At 45.6% G+C, this 15,630-nt stretch overlaps 1 protein-coding gene across 1 annotated transcript; it reads right to left on the reverse strand.

The window, feature by feature from the left end:
- Positions 1–286: 286 nt before the first annotated feature.
- LOC109484630 (cubilin-like) lies at positions 287–15,630 on the reverse strand. The gene is made up of 17 exons (XM_019787976.1): positions 15,559–15,630; positions 12,989–13,127; positions 10,383–10,445; positions 10,188–10,220; positions 8,919–9,005; positions 8,500–8,619; positions 7,640–7,787; positions 7,059–7,238; positions 6,419–6,551; positions 5,965–6,197; positions 5,047–5,200; positions 4,367–4,596; positions 3,830–3,980; positions 3,058–3,281; positions 2,611–2,786; positions 2,036–2,135; positions 287–1,617 (listed from the first exon to the last, which is right to left on the reverse strand). The coding sequence occupies exons 1-17, from the start codon at positions 15,585–15,587 to the stop codon at positions 287–289; spliced, it is 3,531 nt and encodes a 1,176-aa protein (XP_019643535.1). The 5' UTR covers positions 15,588–15,630.

Raw genomic sequence — 15,630 nt, forward strand, 5'->3', positions numbered from 1 at the left:
GTCAGTTGTAAATTAGACATAATTGGGGTTTGATCTCATAATCATGATTGTTAAGTTTTTAACACGAAAGTGTATGAAAACTTGAAGACATTGCATGTTTTGTAAAGCAATTAATGAAGTACTTTACGAACAAAAAAATTTACAAATTTTGTGATTGCATTCATCAATGTTTCAAATCTGCCCCGATTGTTAAAAAAACAAGAACAAAGCAATTTTTACATAGCAAAATATATGACAGGTCACGGCAGGTATGAATAATTTTGTCGTTAACTGCATATCCCTGCAACTACTTCTTTTTGCCCCAACCCTTGGATATCTCCATGATATCGGCAAACGCCTTCGCGAAGGAGCTCAGCGCGTCGCCCCCCTCCCCCAACCCCGCTCCTGGGTCTATCTCATCAGAGAACAGCCTGGTCAGATTTGCCATGGGGTCGCCCTCGCTCTCTACGCCTTGCTCTGGCAGGGGTACGCCCAGGGACTTCAGCAGGCTGGACACCGTGTGGTTCCCAGCCGCGCGCATGCGGTGCATCTCGCTGAAGAACGCCTCCATGCTCTTCTCAAGGAACGGCTCGCTCCCGATCCCGAGGGCCTGCAGCAACCCGGTTGCCGTGAGGTTGCCGAGGCCGCGCAGAAGCCCGGGGAACGCTTCGGCCTGCTCGGCCGGGAAGGCGCGGTCGCTCATGCCGAGAGCGCGGAACAGGCTGGCCGGGGAGAGTTCGCCCGAGTCGCGCATGTGAGTCACCTCGCGCACAAACGCCTGTACGGCCATCAGGGGGTGGACTTCGGGTGCCTCGCCGACTGCGTCGATCATAAACGCATCGCGGCCTAGCATGCTTGATTGAATAGTTTCGAATTCTGACATGCGGTGTGTGTCGTCGGCTGACTCTTGTGGCATGTCTTGAGTCGTGATCGGCTGAGTGTCGTGAGTAGTGGTTGGCTGAGTGTCGTGAGTCGTGTCTTGTTGGGCATGGCCTGTCGTGTGTTGTTCGTATGTGCGAGTCGTGGTTTCAGTCGTAACGTGTCCGTCACCAGTGAAAGCGTCAACGTCATTGTCGGTAGCGGCAATGTCGGTGTCACTAGTGTACGTGTTTTCAGCGATACTCACGTCATCATTGCCAGCTAGGGGGTCAGCAGATTCAGGCTGGGCTGGTGGGTTCTCATTTTCATTTTCACGTCCAAACATCTCCTCCCTAACACTAGAGAAGCCCTCATTCCTGTTTTCATTGCCATGGGACTCGAACTCCTCACCATTAGCTCCTTCGGTGTGAGCCAGGACTTCTTCGTTTTCATTCTCGCTTCCAAACAACACGCTCCTTACACCAGAGGAAGCCTGAACCTGCTGGCCATTGCTTTGGGACTCGAACCCGTCACCCTCCCGTCCCGTAGTAACCACCATATCTGTGGGTGCAACCCCATCCTCTACACCGTCCCCACCCTGCCCACTACCCGGTGAGGACGATATCTCACTGTCGCCGTCCCACAGCTTGGGGGTCTGGGCGGGTGTCTGGTGTCCGGTCTCCGGGAGTTCGCCGGCTGTCTGATCGGACAGGTCGGTTCCACTGCCGAGACCCTCACCGCTGGCCGAGCCCTCATCGCCGCTTCCGAACCATTCAGCTTCTGGACATGGAAATAACGTAGTTATCACTCATCAGTACCATTGGCTTGCTTTGCTCTTTGGTAGAAATACGTTTAAAACATTTCCCATAAAAATCACCCACGTTTACATGGTTACAGAATCTACCAATCTTATTCAAATAGAAATGGGCACCACCGTATCTATACGCGGGAAATTTGGGAAGTATTTGAACTTTTTTATAGCCTGCTGTAACAGTATAACCTGTGTTATACAATCTCTCGCTGTCGATGTCAGGGACTAATTTGGCCTCCTCTCCAACCGCTTGCATTTTGTGGCCATACACTCGAGCTAGAGAATCATGATCCCATGACCTGACCAGTGGAAGGGCTGCTAGAAGCATGATGTATATCGTGTTATCATGTGTATCCCGCGCACCACATGAATACATATACAGCTCACCTCGCACGTACACGTTGAAGGTCTGCAGGAGCACTTCGTTCGTCATGTTGCTGCTGGCAACACACAAGTACCGGCCTGCTGAGTCATGTGTACCCCGCACCTGGTAACACAACCAGGATGTAATCTTAATTTTTACCTTTATGTTACACATTTTGTAGTACATGTATTGTAACAGAGGGTATAAGCGTCACCAGTTGCCCAGTCCAATGGGTCCGGACCTTTTGGTCTAGCGGTTAGTGCGTTCGGTTGTGAGCTGACATGCGGCATGGACTTGAAACCTGGAATCGAGCCCTTTGTGTCTTTCTCATCATACGTTGTGAAGTTAGGTGCAAATATACCATATTAGGTGTGTGACGTCATGTGCAAATACCATATTCGGTGTGTGACGTCATTTGCAAATACCATATAAGGTGTGCGACGTCACGTGCAAATACCATATTCGTTGCTTGACGCCATGTTCAAATACCATATCAGGTTTGTGACGTCAGGTTCAAATACCATATGAGGTGTGACGTCACGTGCAAATACCATATTCGGTGTGTGACGTCATGTGTAGACACCATATAAGGACTTACGCTGAGCACGGTGCCCTCCGCGGCCAGCGGCTTGCCCTCGTGGGTCCAGTTGTAGCGGGGCGAGCCGAACGTCAGGACTACCGGGTCCCCCATCATCGTGTTACTGTCGCCGCAGTCCAGGTACCCGGTCTTCCCCTCCTCAACGTTCACCACACGGGACACACGCTTCTCTGTGTCTGCAGAAACATGGGGGAAAATCAATGAAGAACAGGATGAGATGGACCTCCTCACCCAAAGAACAAACATATCCTTTAAAGATGCCAAGGAGCTGTGTGAAAACTGCGCAGCTTGACGAACCCTGATCCATACTCTGACAGATCGAATGTGGCCTACAGGTAAAGGGGTACCGGTGAACAGGTGAGCAATGAGAAACACTTTGTAAGGTAACGGGCCTATGGATGGTGTGGTTGGGGTATCACCGACAGCGACCTGCAGTCTGACACTTACATTCGTGCTGGGCGATCCAGAAGGCGCGGAACCCTGTGAACGCCAGAGCGGCGTCCGTGATGAACGTGACCTTCATCTGGTTGGTTCGCGACTCCAGCGGGCTGATCTGTTTGCTGTTGCAGAGCTGGTGGTAGTGTCTATGGTGGGTCTCCACAACCACGCGGTCGTACTGGCAGTAAGTCTGCTCTTCCACATCAAATGTCGCGAACCACAGCTTCACGGTCCTAAAGGGATGGAATGACATAAAATCTCATGGAATGGCATGAAAATCTAAAAGGAAACTGATGGTAGCGTCCAAGGTGGGTTTCCACAACCACGCAGTCGTACTCTTCCACATCAAATGTCAGGAACCGCAGCTTCACGGTCCTAAAGGGATGGAATGACATGAAATCTCATGAAATGAAAATTGAATGGAAAACTGATGGCAATGGTTTCCACAACCACGCGGTCGTACTGGAAGTATGTCTGCTCTTCCACATCAAATGTCGCGAACCACAGCTTCACGGTCCTGAAAAGTATGGAATGCGAATGGCGTGAAATGAAAATTCAACAGGAAACTGACTAGTGACTGGGGTGGGTCTCTAAAACCACGCAGTCATGTTGGCATTGCGCAGCCCGTTGCTAGCTGACAGTAAGACGTCACGTACAGAACCCTTACCTGCCCTTTGTGACCCGGATGTCCCAGGCACAGCGTAGCCCGTTGCTAGGAATGCCCGTTGCTAGGTGAACTCGTTGCTAGGTAACTGAGACGTGATATATACAGAACCCTTACCTGCCCTTAGTGACCCGGATGACCCAGGCACAGTGCAGGTCGTTGGTGTACTTCTCCGGGTAGTTGGGAGACTCCAGGATGCCGGTGTTACTGTAGCTGGTCTCACCGCACGGCAGCGAATCAGCCAGCGTTATAACCTTCTTCAGCGAGGCTGAAAACAAACATGTACATTGCATTTCATTTTAGGCCACGCTGACTCTTAGGCGCATCAAATTCCGTCCTTTTCCAAGACAAATGACTATAATTTTTCTTTAGACAATCTTAAAGCAGGTTTTCGGAGGCTGCAACACAGTATCAAATTGGCAACACAGCATCAAATTGAGAGGCTAGGGTAGTATGCGTTTGGCTAACGTAAAAATACCAGTATGAAGTCCCGATAAAACACGTCAAAAATAAAGCGAAGAGTCTGCTTTGGTTATATCTTTAGGTATTTTATGGAAACATGAGGTTGAAAGAAACAGACATTTTTCTATTCCATTATGTATATAATCATGTTACAAGCTATGCAGGTTTTGAAAAAGAGCAAAATCTCCTCACCGACTCCGTCGACGCTCTGGTAGGTCATCTCGAAGCCCTGCTCGGCCACGGTGGCGTCCGTGATGAACTTGACCGTGATGTTCCTGCCGTACATCGCCTCGGCGGGCGGGTTGGAGGTGCAGTACGGCCCCTCCACGGTCTCCACCCCGTCGATCAGAATCTCCACACGGTCGTAGCTGCACTTGGACGACGTCTCCACGAAAAACGACTCGAAACGCACCTCCACATACCTGGTGATAGAACGCACGTGTTACGTGACGTTATGAGTTACTCATAGAAATATCCATCGCCGCCATCTTGGTAAGTTCTGATCATGATGGATATACTAGTAATCCAAGATGGTGATTGGTCGAAATACACGCGTGATTATGCTCCCTCTACTTCCATATCTCTCTCCCGACCTCTCCTTTCCCTCTCTTTCTTTCCCCTATTCGCACCTAGCATGCGTAATTAAAGAAACAACATGGTGGTCACTGAAGTACGTCAGGCCCACATGACTGCAAACATCATAAAAGTTGGTGGCGTATACGTAATTGTTTTCATGTTTCTTGTAAAAAGTACAACGTAGCCCCACAGTGACCCTATCGGACCAATGATGTTTGGGCTTTATTCCACCAACATGACGGACGCTACGCTACGTTACGTCAGAATGACGTGACTACATCACGGTGCTGACGTACTTGTCGCGCGGCGCGAGGAAGGTCCATGAGCAGGACAGGTCGTTGGGGTAGTTGTCCGGGAACATGGGTGACAGCAGGGTCCCCTTGACGCGCGACACGGTGGTCACACTGCCCCCGCACTTGGACGGCGTGTCTGGAAGAGTCGACAAGGATTCTGGAGAAGGGCGGAAGGAAATTTACCTTTCAACACGGGTTAGGGTAGGAAAGAGGCCTCTTAGGTTAGGCCATGTTGATTTGATTATATGGATGACATCCTCTGGGAACCCCAAAACTGATGCGAGCGTGCGAATAAAAAAAAGTTTTGCAAAAAAAAAAAATTATGAAATCTATGTGGTCATGAAGATTGAACAAATGACACAGGGTATGGTATGGCGAATAATCTACTCTACAAATTCATTTCTTTACATTTTCGTCTTTTTCGTTTGGTTTTGACATTCTACGACATTGTTATTGTTTTCCAATACTTTTTGTGCAACTTACAGTATATATTTGCTCATTTTGCAACTGTTTTGTACGATTTACAGCATGGTTGAATACTATTGATGCGCGCGCGGATGTCATCCATATAATCAAATCAACATGGCCTTAGGATCAGGCACGGTTCTGGATAGTCTGTGCGTATCAAAGAACATAGATTTGCCTCGTAAGGCACAGTTCTGGATACGAGTGGAATATCCAGAACCGTGGATGAGCTTGGTTTTGGACAAGCACGGTTGTGGGTGTAATTTATTTAGCCTTACTTTCGCTGATAGCTTCATACCACAGTCTGATCAAGCGCTTGTGGTGGATGGCAAAGTCGGTTTTCAGCTTCAACATTCATGGCATTGCCAGTGATGGTACTGGTAAAATGTAGATCTAGCGCGCAAAATGCAGTATCTGTTTACTTGATGGTGAGACGAACGTGTGTGCTCGCCTTACCTTCGGTGACAACCTCGTACCGCAGTCGGAAGCCCTTGCGGCGGATGGCGAAGTCGGTTTTGAGCGTGACGTCCACGGTGGCCCCGGTGATGCCCTCGGGCGGGCCCTCGGTCCCGCAGTAGGTCCCGAGGGTCTCGGTCCCGTTCACTACCACGCGGATGTAGTCGTACTTGCACGTCCCGTCCTGATTACCCTCCAGCCCGAACTCGTCAATGAACCGGATAAACACCAACCTAGAAATATCATCAAGAAATGGATGGCAAAATTCTTTATTTACAACCACTTGTTTAATAATATATAAGCGACGCTTTGATGGCCGTCTGTCATCGCCATCAGGGCAATTATGGCTGGTTCGCTGAAGATGACAGATGGCCATCGAAAAGTCGGCTCTTGTTTGAAAATTGGTTGTGGAAAAATCTATTTACTGGGATTGATTTCAAAGAAACTTCCTTACATTCCAGGAGAGGCGGCGATGCGGTAGGTACACTCGATGTTGTTGGGGTAGTTGTTCGGGTAGTTAGGTGACGTCACATATCCGGATCCGGCCAGGAACTCGGTCTGTCCACACAGGGGGTTCTGCGTCGCCGCTACATGGAGGAAATGGTATTTAGTGACCCCAAATGGAACACGCGTTCGGTTCGAATTACCCAGATCGAACGTGATCGAACTGAGTTCAGGTTCTGAAAAAGATGGGAACTTTGGACCCATTTTCCCGTTTAATACATTGGTGACCCCAAATGGAACACGCGTTTCGCTTGAATTACCCAGATCGAACATGATCGAACATAGTTCGAGTTTCAAAAAAGTTGGGCCTTTGGATAAATCTTCGTCTGATACACTGCATGCAAGTAGTTCTTACCAATAATAAATGTCAGGTAAGTCTGCTAAAATGGTTTCTTTAGGCGATATACGGCACCGGTATGGATTCCCTATGTGTATTAACCCACATTTTGTGGAGCCAAAAATGCGGATGCAAAATAACGTTTGACAATCTAACCAGCTGGTTGAGTAAAGATTTCCTTCTGCCTCTCATTACCAGGATGCCTAACCTTCATTGACGTATCAAGAGTTTGAAAGTTTTCAATTTGACAGACCTCCCTGGCCTCCCTTGGCCTCTGCAATGAAACCGCCCGAATTTCCGGAATTTCCGGCGGTCGATCCTCCGGAATTCCCGATGGTTGTCCCGGAGTTTCCCACAGAAGTCAGCGCGTTTGTGGTCGGAGGCGGCATGGTGGTGGTGGGCTGGAGAGTGGTCTCTGCCGTCGTGGTCGGAACTGAACATAGACAAGAATTTGACAAACTCATACCTCCTTTAAATATGCAATGTTTCTCATGTCTTGGATGTTGTTCATTTGTTATGTACATAAGGTTATGACGAATATCATGCAAATTAGGCCTTGACTAACATTATGCAAATTTGGTTTGAAACACTCTACGTTTTGATGGTATCTAAAACTTAAACTCTATGCAATATCTTTGACAGGAACATATCACATCTACATGTATGCTGTTCAGTCTTTAAGTTTTTTGTATCTTATTTAACACACGGAAAATTCACATCCAAATTTTGAATTGACGCTTCATCAAGTATCATTCACTTTTGATACTACTGGATTTGCCAGAAACGCCAGGGTCTAGGAGAGGTTTGATTTTCCCTGTGTTGGACAAAACTTACTCGGTTCGCAGCTGGGTCCCTGTTGGCCCAGGGGACAGACGCACTCGTACGTCCCGCGCAGGTTGTGGCAGCGGCTGTGGGTGGAGTTACAGGCGGCCTGGCCCGTCTCGCACTCGTCAATGTCCACCAGACACGACTCGCCAGGGCCCTGGGAAGGAAGGAAAGGATGAATTAATGTGAAATGGAATGTGTGAAGACAGACGGGGGAAAGCAGCTGCATACACGAAAAGAGAGAAGAAACGGTATGGATAATTAATTGAGTGTTTCAATCAGTGATTGAATGAATGAATGAGTGAGTGAGTGAGTGAGTGAGCGAGCGAGCGAGCGAGTGAGTGAGTATGCGAGCGAGCAAGTGAGTGAGTGAGTGTATAAACGAATAAATCTGCCATATCTTGTACATGACGTTGCGGGTAGCTTTACACTCGTTGACACCAGTCTCGCATTGTCCGATCGGGAAAATGAATTAATGAATGGATAAATAAATAAATGAATGAATGAATGAATGAATGAATGGAGAAAGAGAAGAGAATGAGTGGATGGATAGATAGATGGATGGATGGATGGATGGATGAAAGAATAATGGTTGAATAAATGTTTGGATGTACATAGATTAATCAGGCAGTAGCAATGATGATAATAATGATTGCTTCAATATTGCAAACTCTTGTCCGAGGGATTAGAGCTACCTGTGCCATTAGCCTACTAAAGGACTGCCTAAGTGCCACTTAAAAGCCACCCAATCTTCTCAGACGAGAACAGGCAAAAACTGAGCTAGGTACAATGGCAAATGTACAAGAAACTGATTAGTACTATCATATAGCAAAGTGGCAGAGCGCCCTATTACACAAACATGTACCTACCGTCCATCCCGTCATGCACGTGCACAGGTAACTGCCTTCCGTGTTGACGCAGTACGAGTTTCCGCCGCAGGGTGGCGCAGATGCCGCGCATTCGTTCACATCTTCCTCACAATGGTCTCCCTAGATATATATTTTTACAGTATATCATTATTATAATTTTATGTAAAGGCAACGTATCCGTTTGGCTGTCGCGAAAATAGAGATACTAGTACTAAAAGGAAAGCCCCCCTCGACCCCCAAAAAACACGTACCTCCAAATTTTCGATTAAGTATTCAAGATGTACAGCAGACATCGACAATTTGGAGGTGTTTTTACCTTCATAAAAACGTGAAAGCCTAGCAAAACCTTTGCTTGGAGAGTATAAATGAACCTATAGCTCAGCCACGTGTCCCGGAAGTAATAAGAAGAAACGGCATACCTTTCTCCCCCTGGGGCAGCTGCAGTGGTACGTCATTTCCGGGTCGTTGACGCAATGTCCGAAGTTCTTACACGGCTGGGACTCGCACTGTGGGGGGGGGGGGGTTTGGTGGTGTCAAATATATCAGTATACACAATTAAAGCAGATGGATACTTCCGCCCATGGTTAATCAATTGTTAATTCCATCGACCATCGAAATTGTCCTTGTTATGAAGAACTTACAGAACATTTATTCTTGAGACGAATGGCTTTTCAAGGCTTTGTAATTCAAGGCTTATCATGAACACAGTATCTTACAGCTGAGACAAAACTAAGAAACACGTCCGTGCATTTAGATTTTGAATTTCTGTATAGGTCAGAGGCAACATTGAATACAGAATGCTGCTAAATGTCCTTTTAAACAATTCTATATAATTGCCAACAGTTCAGCTTAATTTTGATTTTTCCTCCTTTATACCCAAACGGTTGCTCTGACTCGTTGCGTTGGATATGTTACTCCTTGTATCTTTGATTCCATTTTATATTAATTGCTTGTGTCTATGGTTTCACTCAGGGCACATTGAAAAACGCCAATAGGTGGTTTGTTTTCCTGGCGAAATGAATGAATAAACAGTGAACAAATTCTTCTGCCCACCGGTTTCCACGTAACAACGACGTAACCAGACAATTTAGCAAACAATTTTCTCCACACTTTCATGCCGTTAAGTGTGTGATGTATTACATACAGAACTGTATTACAAAGTGTGGGACGAAAGAAACATTGCGGAAACCGGACCCACTACATAATATATCTTAATCAAATCAGCATGCATCATAATGAAGCTAGTTGTGTAGCCGCCAATTGAGGGCGTGGGCAAAATGGTTATAGGATATGATTATGAAAGAGCAGAAATTACAAGGAGAAGGAAAACAAAAAAAATTAACTCACATTAATAGCAAAGTTCTTTCTATCACAACCAGCCAACGTTTCGATGACCTAATGTCATCTTCATCGGGGCAATACTGACTGGTTTACTGTGCACTGACACTAGATGTTGCTTGGTGCATAGTGCACTAAAGTATTTATGTAAAACTATGTAACACCTTTAGTGCACACTATGCACCAAGCAACATCTAGTGTCAGTGCACAGTAAACCAGTCAGTATTGCCCTGATGAAGATGACAGAAGGTCATCGAAACGTTGGCTTGAAAAATAAATGGTTGTGATAGAAAGAACTTTGCTATTCAGTGGTTTACCAACCTAATGAAATTATTTACGGATGAACTCACCTTGTCAACAAGTATTGAATCCACGTCGTCGATCTGGGAGAAGGGATTAAACATTTCAGAAAAATACATGAAAACACACCAATATTAAAAAAAATATACAAAAATCGAGTCATAAACTCCCCCGATTGATAGATACATAGAGGGAATATGAAAAATAAGTGTAGAATGAAAATAGAATTAACAGTATTTTTCTACCTTTTGCCTGACATTTTGCATGGCGGCCTGCAGTTCGGGTTGAACATTCTTCAGAACGTTCACCTGAAATTGGCATAGAATAACATGTTATAAGCTTGGTTACGGGAAACTCGGTTGTAAAACAACAGTTATTAACAGACAAGTCTGGTGTGTTTGTAATTGTTGTATCTGGAACCGTGCTTCATTCGGAACTTAAATCAGCACAGGTCGCTATAGACTGTCCTTGGTGCTGAAATCACGTTTGTTATGCCAACTTTGCTTTCCACTCTCAGTTGCTTTATTTACTCCAATATAAAGACACAAACTCATTAAAATTCTCCGATTCTCATCTGAGGTTTGCTAGATACTTTGTCTGACTGAGACCTAGACTGATTTTGTTTGTTTGTTTGTTTGTTGTTTGTTTATTCCAGGAACCTCCAATCAGTGACAATACACCGCTACTCTTTATGGAGTCCTTTTACATACATTTCAAATACAAACATCATAACAACTATTTGAATACTTCATAGAATACCAAAGACGCAAACAAATGAAAAGAATATTGAGTTTCAATTTGATTTTATTAATGTGAGAAAAAAAAACGTGAGGCAATTGAAAATAATTTGTACGTGGACCGGAAATGATTTCTTCACGTGCACAGACAATGTTCACGCCTACACTTCCTGCTAGGATTCTACATACACCAACCTTGGCATACACACACACACACACACGCACACACACACACACACACACACACACACACACACACACACACACACACACACACACACACACACACACACACACACACACACACACACACACACACACACACACACACACACACACAGACTGACAGATACTTATACACGTCCTTTCTTAGCGGAACTAATAAGAGGAGAAAACGCAAGTTTCAGAGTTGGAATATTATCACGTATCATCACTATGGTAATGTTTGGATACAGAGATGGGAGGAAATGACATGCGAGTTTGGGGTTCTCCGCACGGAGATTTTCACGTCTCAGTAAAGGGTCTCTATGGGAGTTAGAGGATAACCTGTATCCCTGTGTAAGCCATGGAACACTGTAAACCTGTTGTTCTGTGGAGCCGGTATAACATTCTTTTATGTAACAAATCAGCACCGTGGGCATGCGGCGGTGGCTGGTTATATCACACTGAACGAATTTTTACACTGTAATTGTATTTGCCATTGATCAACATCCGATTTTCTCAAAATCTCCTTGTACGTTGGGTTTTAATCTGCAATAATCTGAGCGAAAACACAACAAAACAAAGCAAGGAAAGACGATGGCAGGGCCTAAAAAGGTCTCACAATGGATGACGTCTGAGTTCGATGACCCACGAGTCAGTTCTCTCAGACACCTCAGGCCATTTAAGCCGTCTGATTAACTCCGCCCACTCGGAACAGAACCCGGGTAGGTCTGGCTTAGAAACGTGAGCCATGAGGCAGCGGGTGGAGGGTTAACGCGCGTGCAGGAGAGAGGTATACGTAGCCAGTGCTAGTGTCCGACTCACGCCCCTCACCACTAAACGCTGTGTCCCATTTTCATTTCATTTCTTACGAAACCTTTTAGCCCTGCTGGGCTAATCTCCCAATTAAGGCTCAAACGCATACATTTGAAATGACATAATTACATGGCACAGAAAAAGTACAGAAAATGCATTTAAAAAGACATACTTGAATCACAAAATCAACAATAAACACACAAAATTAATCAACATTAACGATTTAAACAGTTGAGGTCGACGGTCTAGGTGACACTGTTTGGATGATAGCTGGGTAGATCACACAGTGTCTTAGCGTGACATGGTAAGTCATTCCAAAGCACATTGCACGATACCGTATGAGAATGTAACGTTTAGAACTACCAAAACCCTCTAGGCCACTGTACAACAAGGTACACAGACCCCATACATTGTAGGTCTTAGTGGGGATGGGCGCGAGTTAGCTATAGAGACGGGCTATCGCCAGTTTTCACCATGAGCAGGCAGAGTTGATTACGGAACTACATGGCCCAAGGTGCCGTGTAAACGTCCACGTAGGCACGCTAGCACCAAGGGCAGACCTCCGGCGCCCACGGTAAGCCGCCTGATCAACTCGACCCACCCGGATGGAGGACGGCTTTTCACCGTAAGCACACATAGTTGATTGCGGGCCTACATGGCCTGAGGGTCCGAATAAGCTTGTGTGCGTGTGGGCACAGTACTTGGAGCCAAGGCTAGGAATGAGTGTGAGTTGTAAACATTAACGTTTTTGCATCAGGCACATTGCTCATTTCAAACACTGATACACAAAATATACTTGATACTTGCACACCAGCAATTTATACTCAAGCGCAGGCATGAATTGATCTGCCTAAGAAGACCACCTGCCCAAGAGGACCACTTTACCCCTGTTTTCTTCTTAAAGACAGCCCAAAAGGATAAGTGACACCAGGTTAAAGTACCGGATTCGGACGTTGGCATCGGTATTGTTACGGTGTTTTGTTTAGGGATCTCCCTTCGGCCGTCGGGCGATCCGACCCGCGGTCGGGCTGGTACCTCGGGCGACAGAATAGTACTGTAGTATTCCATACATATAATGTGTTATCCTCGGTACTCACCACCTGGATCACGCGGCCGAGGTTGGGCAGCAGCCGGAAGCGGCTGGACGGGTCGAGAGACGACAGGAAGTGGATCTCCTTCCCTCCCCGCGCGTCAAACCACAGCGTGCCGCTCCGCCGGGGGATCTGCAGCACTTGGCTGGAGAGGTGCAGGAGAAACCATTAGATCTAGGTAACCCTTAGTTAACCCAAATTTTACCCCTTAGTTAACCCAAATGTTAACCCTTAGGAACCCAAATGTTAACCCTTAGGAACCCAAATGTTAACCCTTAGGAACCCAAATGTTAACTCTTAGTAACCTAAACCACAGCGAGCCCCCCAGCCGGGGCGTCTGTAGCACACGGCTGGGGAAAGATAGAACCGCCGTTAGGTACTGAAGCCCCTAGCTTGGCTAGATGGATGGATGGATGGATGGATGAGTATATAAGTGAGTATGTGAGTGAGTGAGTGAATGAGTGAGTGAGTGAGTGAGTGAGTGAGTGAGTGAGTGAGTGAGTGAGTGAGTGAGTGAGTGAGTGAGTGAGTGAGTGAGTGGTGGGTGAGGGTGAGTGAGTGAGTGGATGGATGGATGGATGAGTATATAAGTGAGTATGTGAGTGAGTGAGTGAGTGAGTGAGTGGATGGATGGATGGATGGATGGATGGATGGGTGCTTTGATGGATGGATGGATGAATGGATGGAAGGAAGGAACGGCAGATGGATGTTTTTGTTCCCTTATGATGAGATGCTGATCGATGAAGCCCCTCTAGCCATGTCATGTCAGACAATGTCAAGGCAACATACACATGTGTACATGTAAACATGCTGTAGCTTGAGGGTAGAATCTGTGGCAGGTGATTGAATCTTTCTTATCTCCTTCCTATGCGGGATATCTCCCGGGAGATATAAACAAACAGGCTAATTTTTTTATTTAATTTAAGTCCCGATCGATTGCCTAAACAAGTACAAATGACGACGTGGTCCTATTCCTCGCACGAGGCATTACGATCATATGATACCTGTGACACTAATAGTAGTAAAAACATTGTCCAATTTTTCGAAGAAGCAACACACACACAAAATAGCATGGTGAAAATGTTGCCGTATTTGCTGAATAAGAAAACATTGTCCCAGTTCCATCAATGTTGTCAGTGCGGAGAATTCTTAAAAGGCAAACAGTTTACTCTGCCGAAGGTCGTAATATTTATTAATAAAATGCATAAACTTTATTTCACATCAATCGTATGACATCTAATGCTATATATTAACATTACATAAATATATAATGCAACTGTGTGAAGCCTTTCAAACAGAATTTAGTCATAAAAGCCAGCAAAAACTTTACACATTTTACCGCACGTTTCAAGTTTGTACCACATGAAAAACATTCAAACGCAACCACGCCTGTGATATGTAACAATGCAATGTTTTGATCTATAAGTCATCAATCAAATGTTTTGATCTCTGAAGCACGTTTTCTATCCCTTTGTAACAGTGTAGTCACCTTGTAAGCACATGGCGCAAACGATTCATGTTAACAAGCGTGCTATGGCACTGTAGTTGTTTTAACCAGAAATATGGGTTTGCATTTATTAAGGTCGCACGGCCGTAACAAAATAACGTGCCATTTTATCTGAAGAATTGCTTGACGCGTATCGTATCCAGAACCGTGCCTGAAAGAGTTAGGGTTAGAGCCAGGCACGGTTCTGGATAGTCTCCGCGTATCCAAGCAAGTAGATATGTCCCAGACACGGTTCTGGATACGCGTGCTCTATCCAGAACCATGTCTGAGCATGGATCTGGCATTAGAAACCACGGTTCTGGATACAGCAACGCGTGCTATATAGCAATTTTGACCCCGCCATATTTGGCGATAACAAATTCATCGTTAGATCAGTTCCAGGAAAGAGCGAATTGCAATTGGCGACTGTGTAGATGCAGAGGCGGGAAATGGTTTACGTGTAAAGCTATCGCTTGCTATGAAAAGCTCAAGAATCCGTATTGTTCAACAAAATCACCCATCCGCGTAACACAGAAGTTTCGCCGGCATGGGGAGGTGTTTGGCAACTAAGCTTTGCTTTTTTGGAAGCGATCTAGTGTGAGTGTCGCAACCGTTTTCAATGAAACACATTCCAAGTTAAAGCTCCGGTCGCATACATGGTGACATAGTACGATTATATACGAAGGGTTCTTTATCGCGACGATATATCGCTGTACTTCGTAGGTTTGAGAAGAAACGGGTACAGTGGTTAGATTTTAAAACTACACCGATGAAGGTTAGACATCCAGGTAATATCAATACGGCAAAAAAAAATCAAGCAACTAGATAAGATTTTAAAACGGTCAGACATTTCAGGTAGCATCAACTACCCTTTGTCAGTGACACAAGTGAGATATCAAAACCAACAGATTTATTACAACCACGAATTATTAATTGATATGGAAATAAATTTCAAAACTGTTGCTCCTTTTTTCTCTCAAATCTACGTACGACACAATCATCGCGGAAAACTCTCCATTGATGGATCGTATTGTACTGTATGTAAACGAGACTTAAGAAAATTCTAATTAAGAAAGAATCCTAGACTCACATGGCCTGTACGCGGTGGTATGACATCATCCAGGCGTGCCAGCACAGAATCAGAAACAGAAAAGTCGGTCTC

This window comes from Branchiostoma belcheri, unplaced genomic scaffold (genome assembly GCF_001625305.1).
Source record: "Branchiostoma belcheri isolate BF01 breed outbred unplaced genomic scaffold, Haploidv18h27 scaffold7, whole genome shotgun sequence".
NCBI lineage: Eukaryota > Metazoa > Chordata > Leptocardii > Amphioxiformes > Branchiostomatidae > Branchiostoma > Branchiostoma belcheri.

Coding starts and splice junctions, on each gene's coding strand:
- LOC109484630 (XM_019787976.1), bottom strand. CDS start 15,587: ATGATGTCATACCACCGCGTACAGGCCAT. Junction 10,221..10,382: donor TGCAAAATGTCAGGCAAAAG/GTAGAAAAATAC, acceptor CCCTTCTCCCAG/ATCGACGACGTGGATTCAAT. Junction 7,788..8,499: donor CGTGCATGACGGGATGGACG/GTAGGTACATGT, acceptor CTTCCTTCCCAG/GGCCCTGGCGAGTCGTGTCT.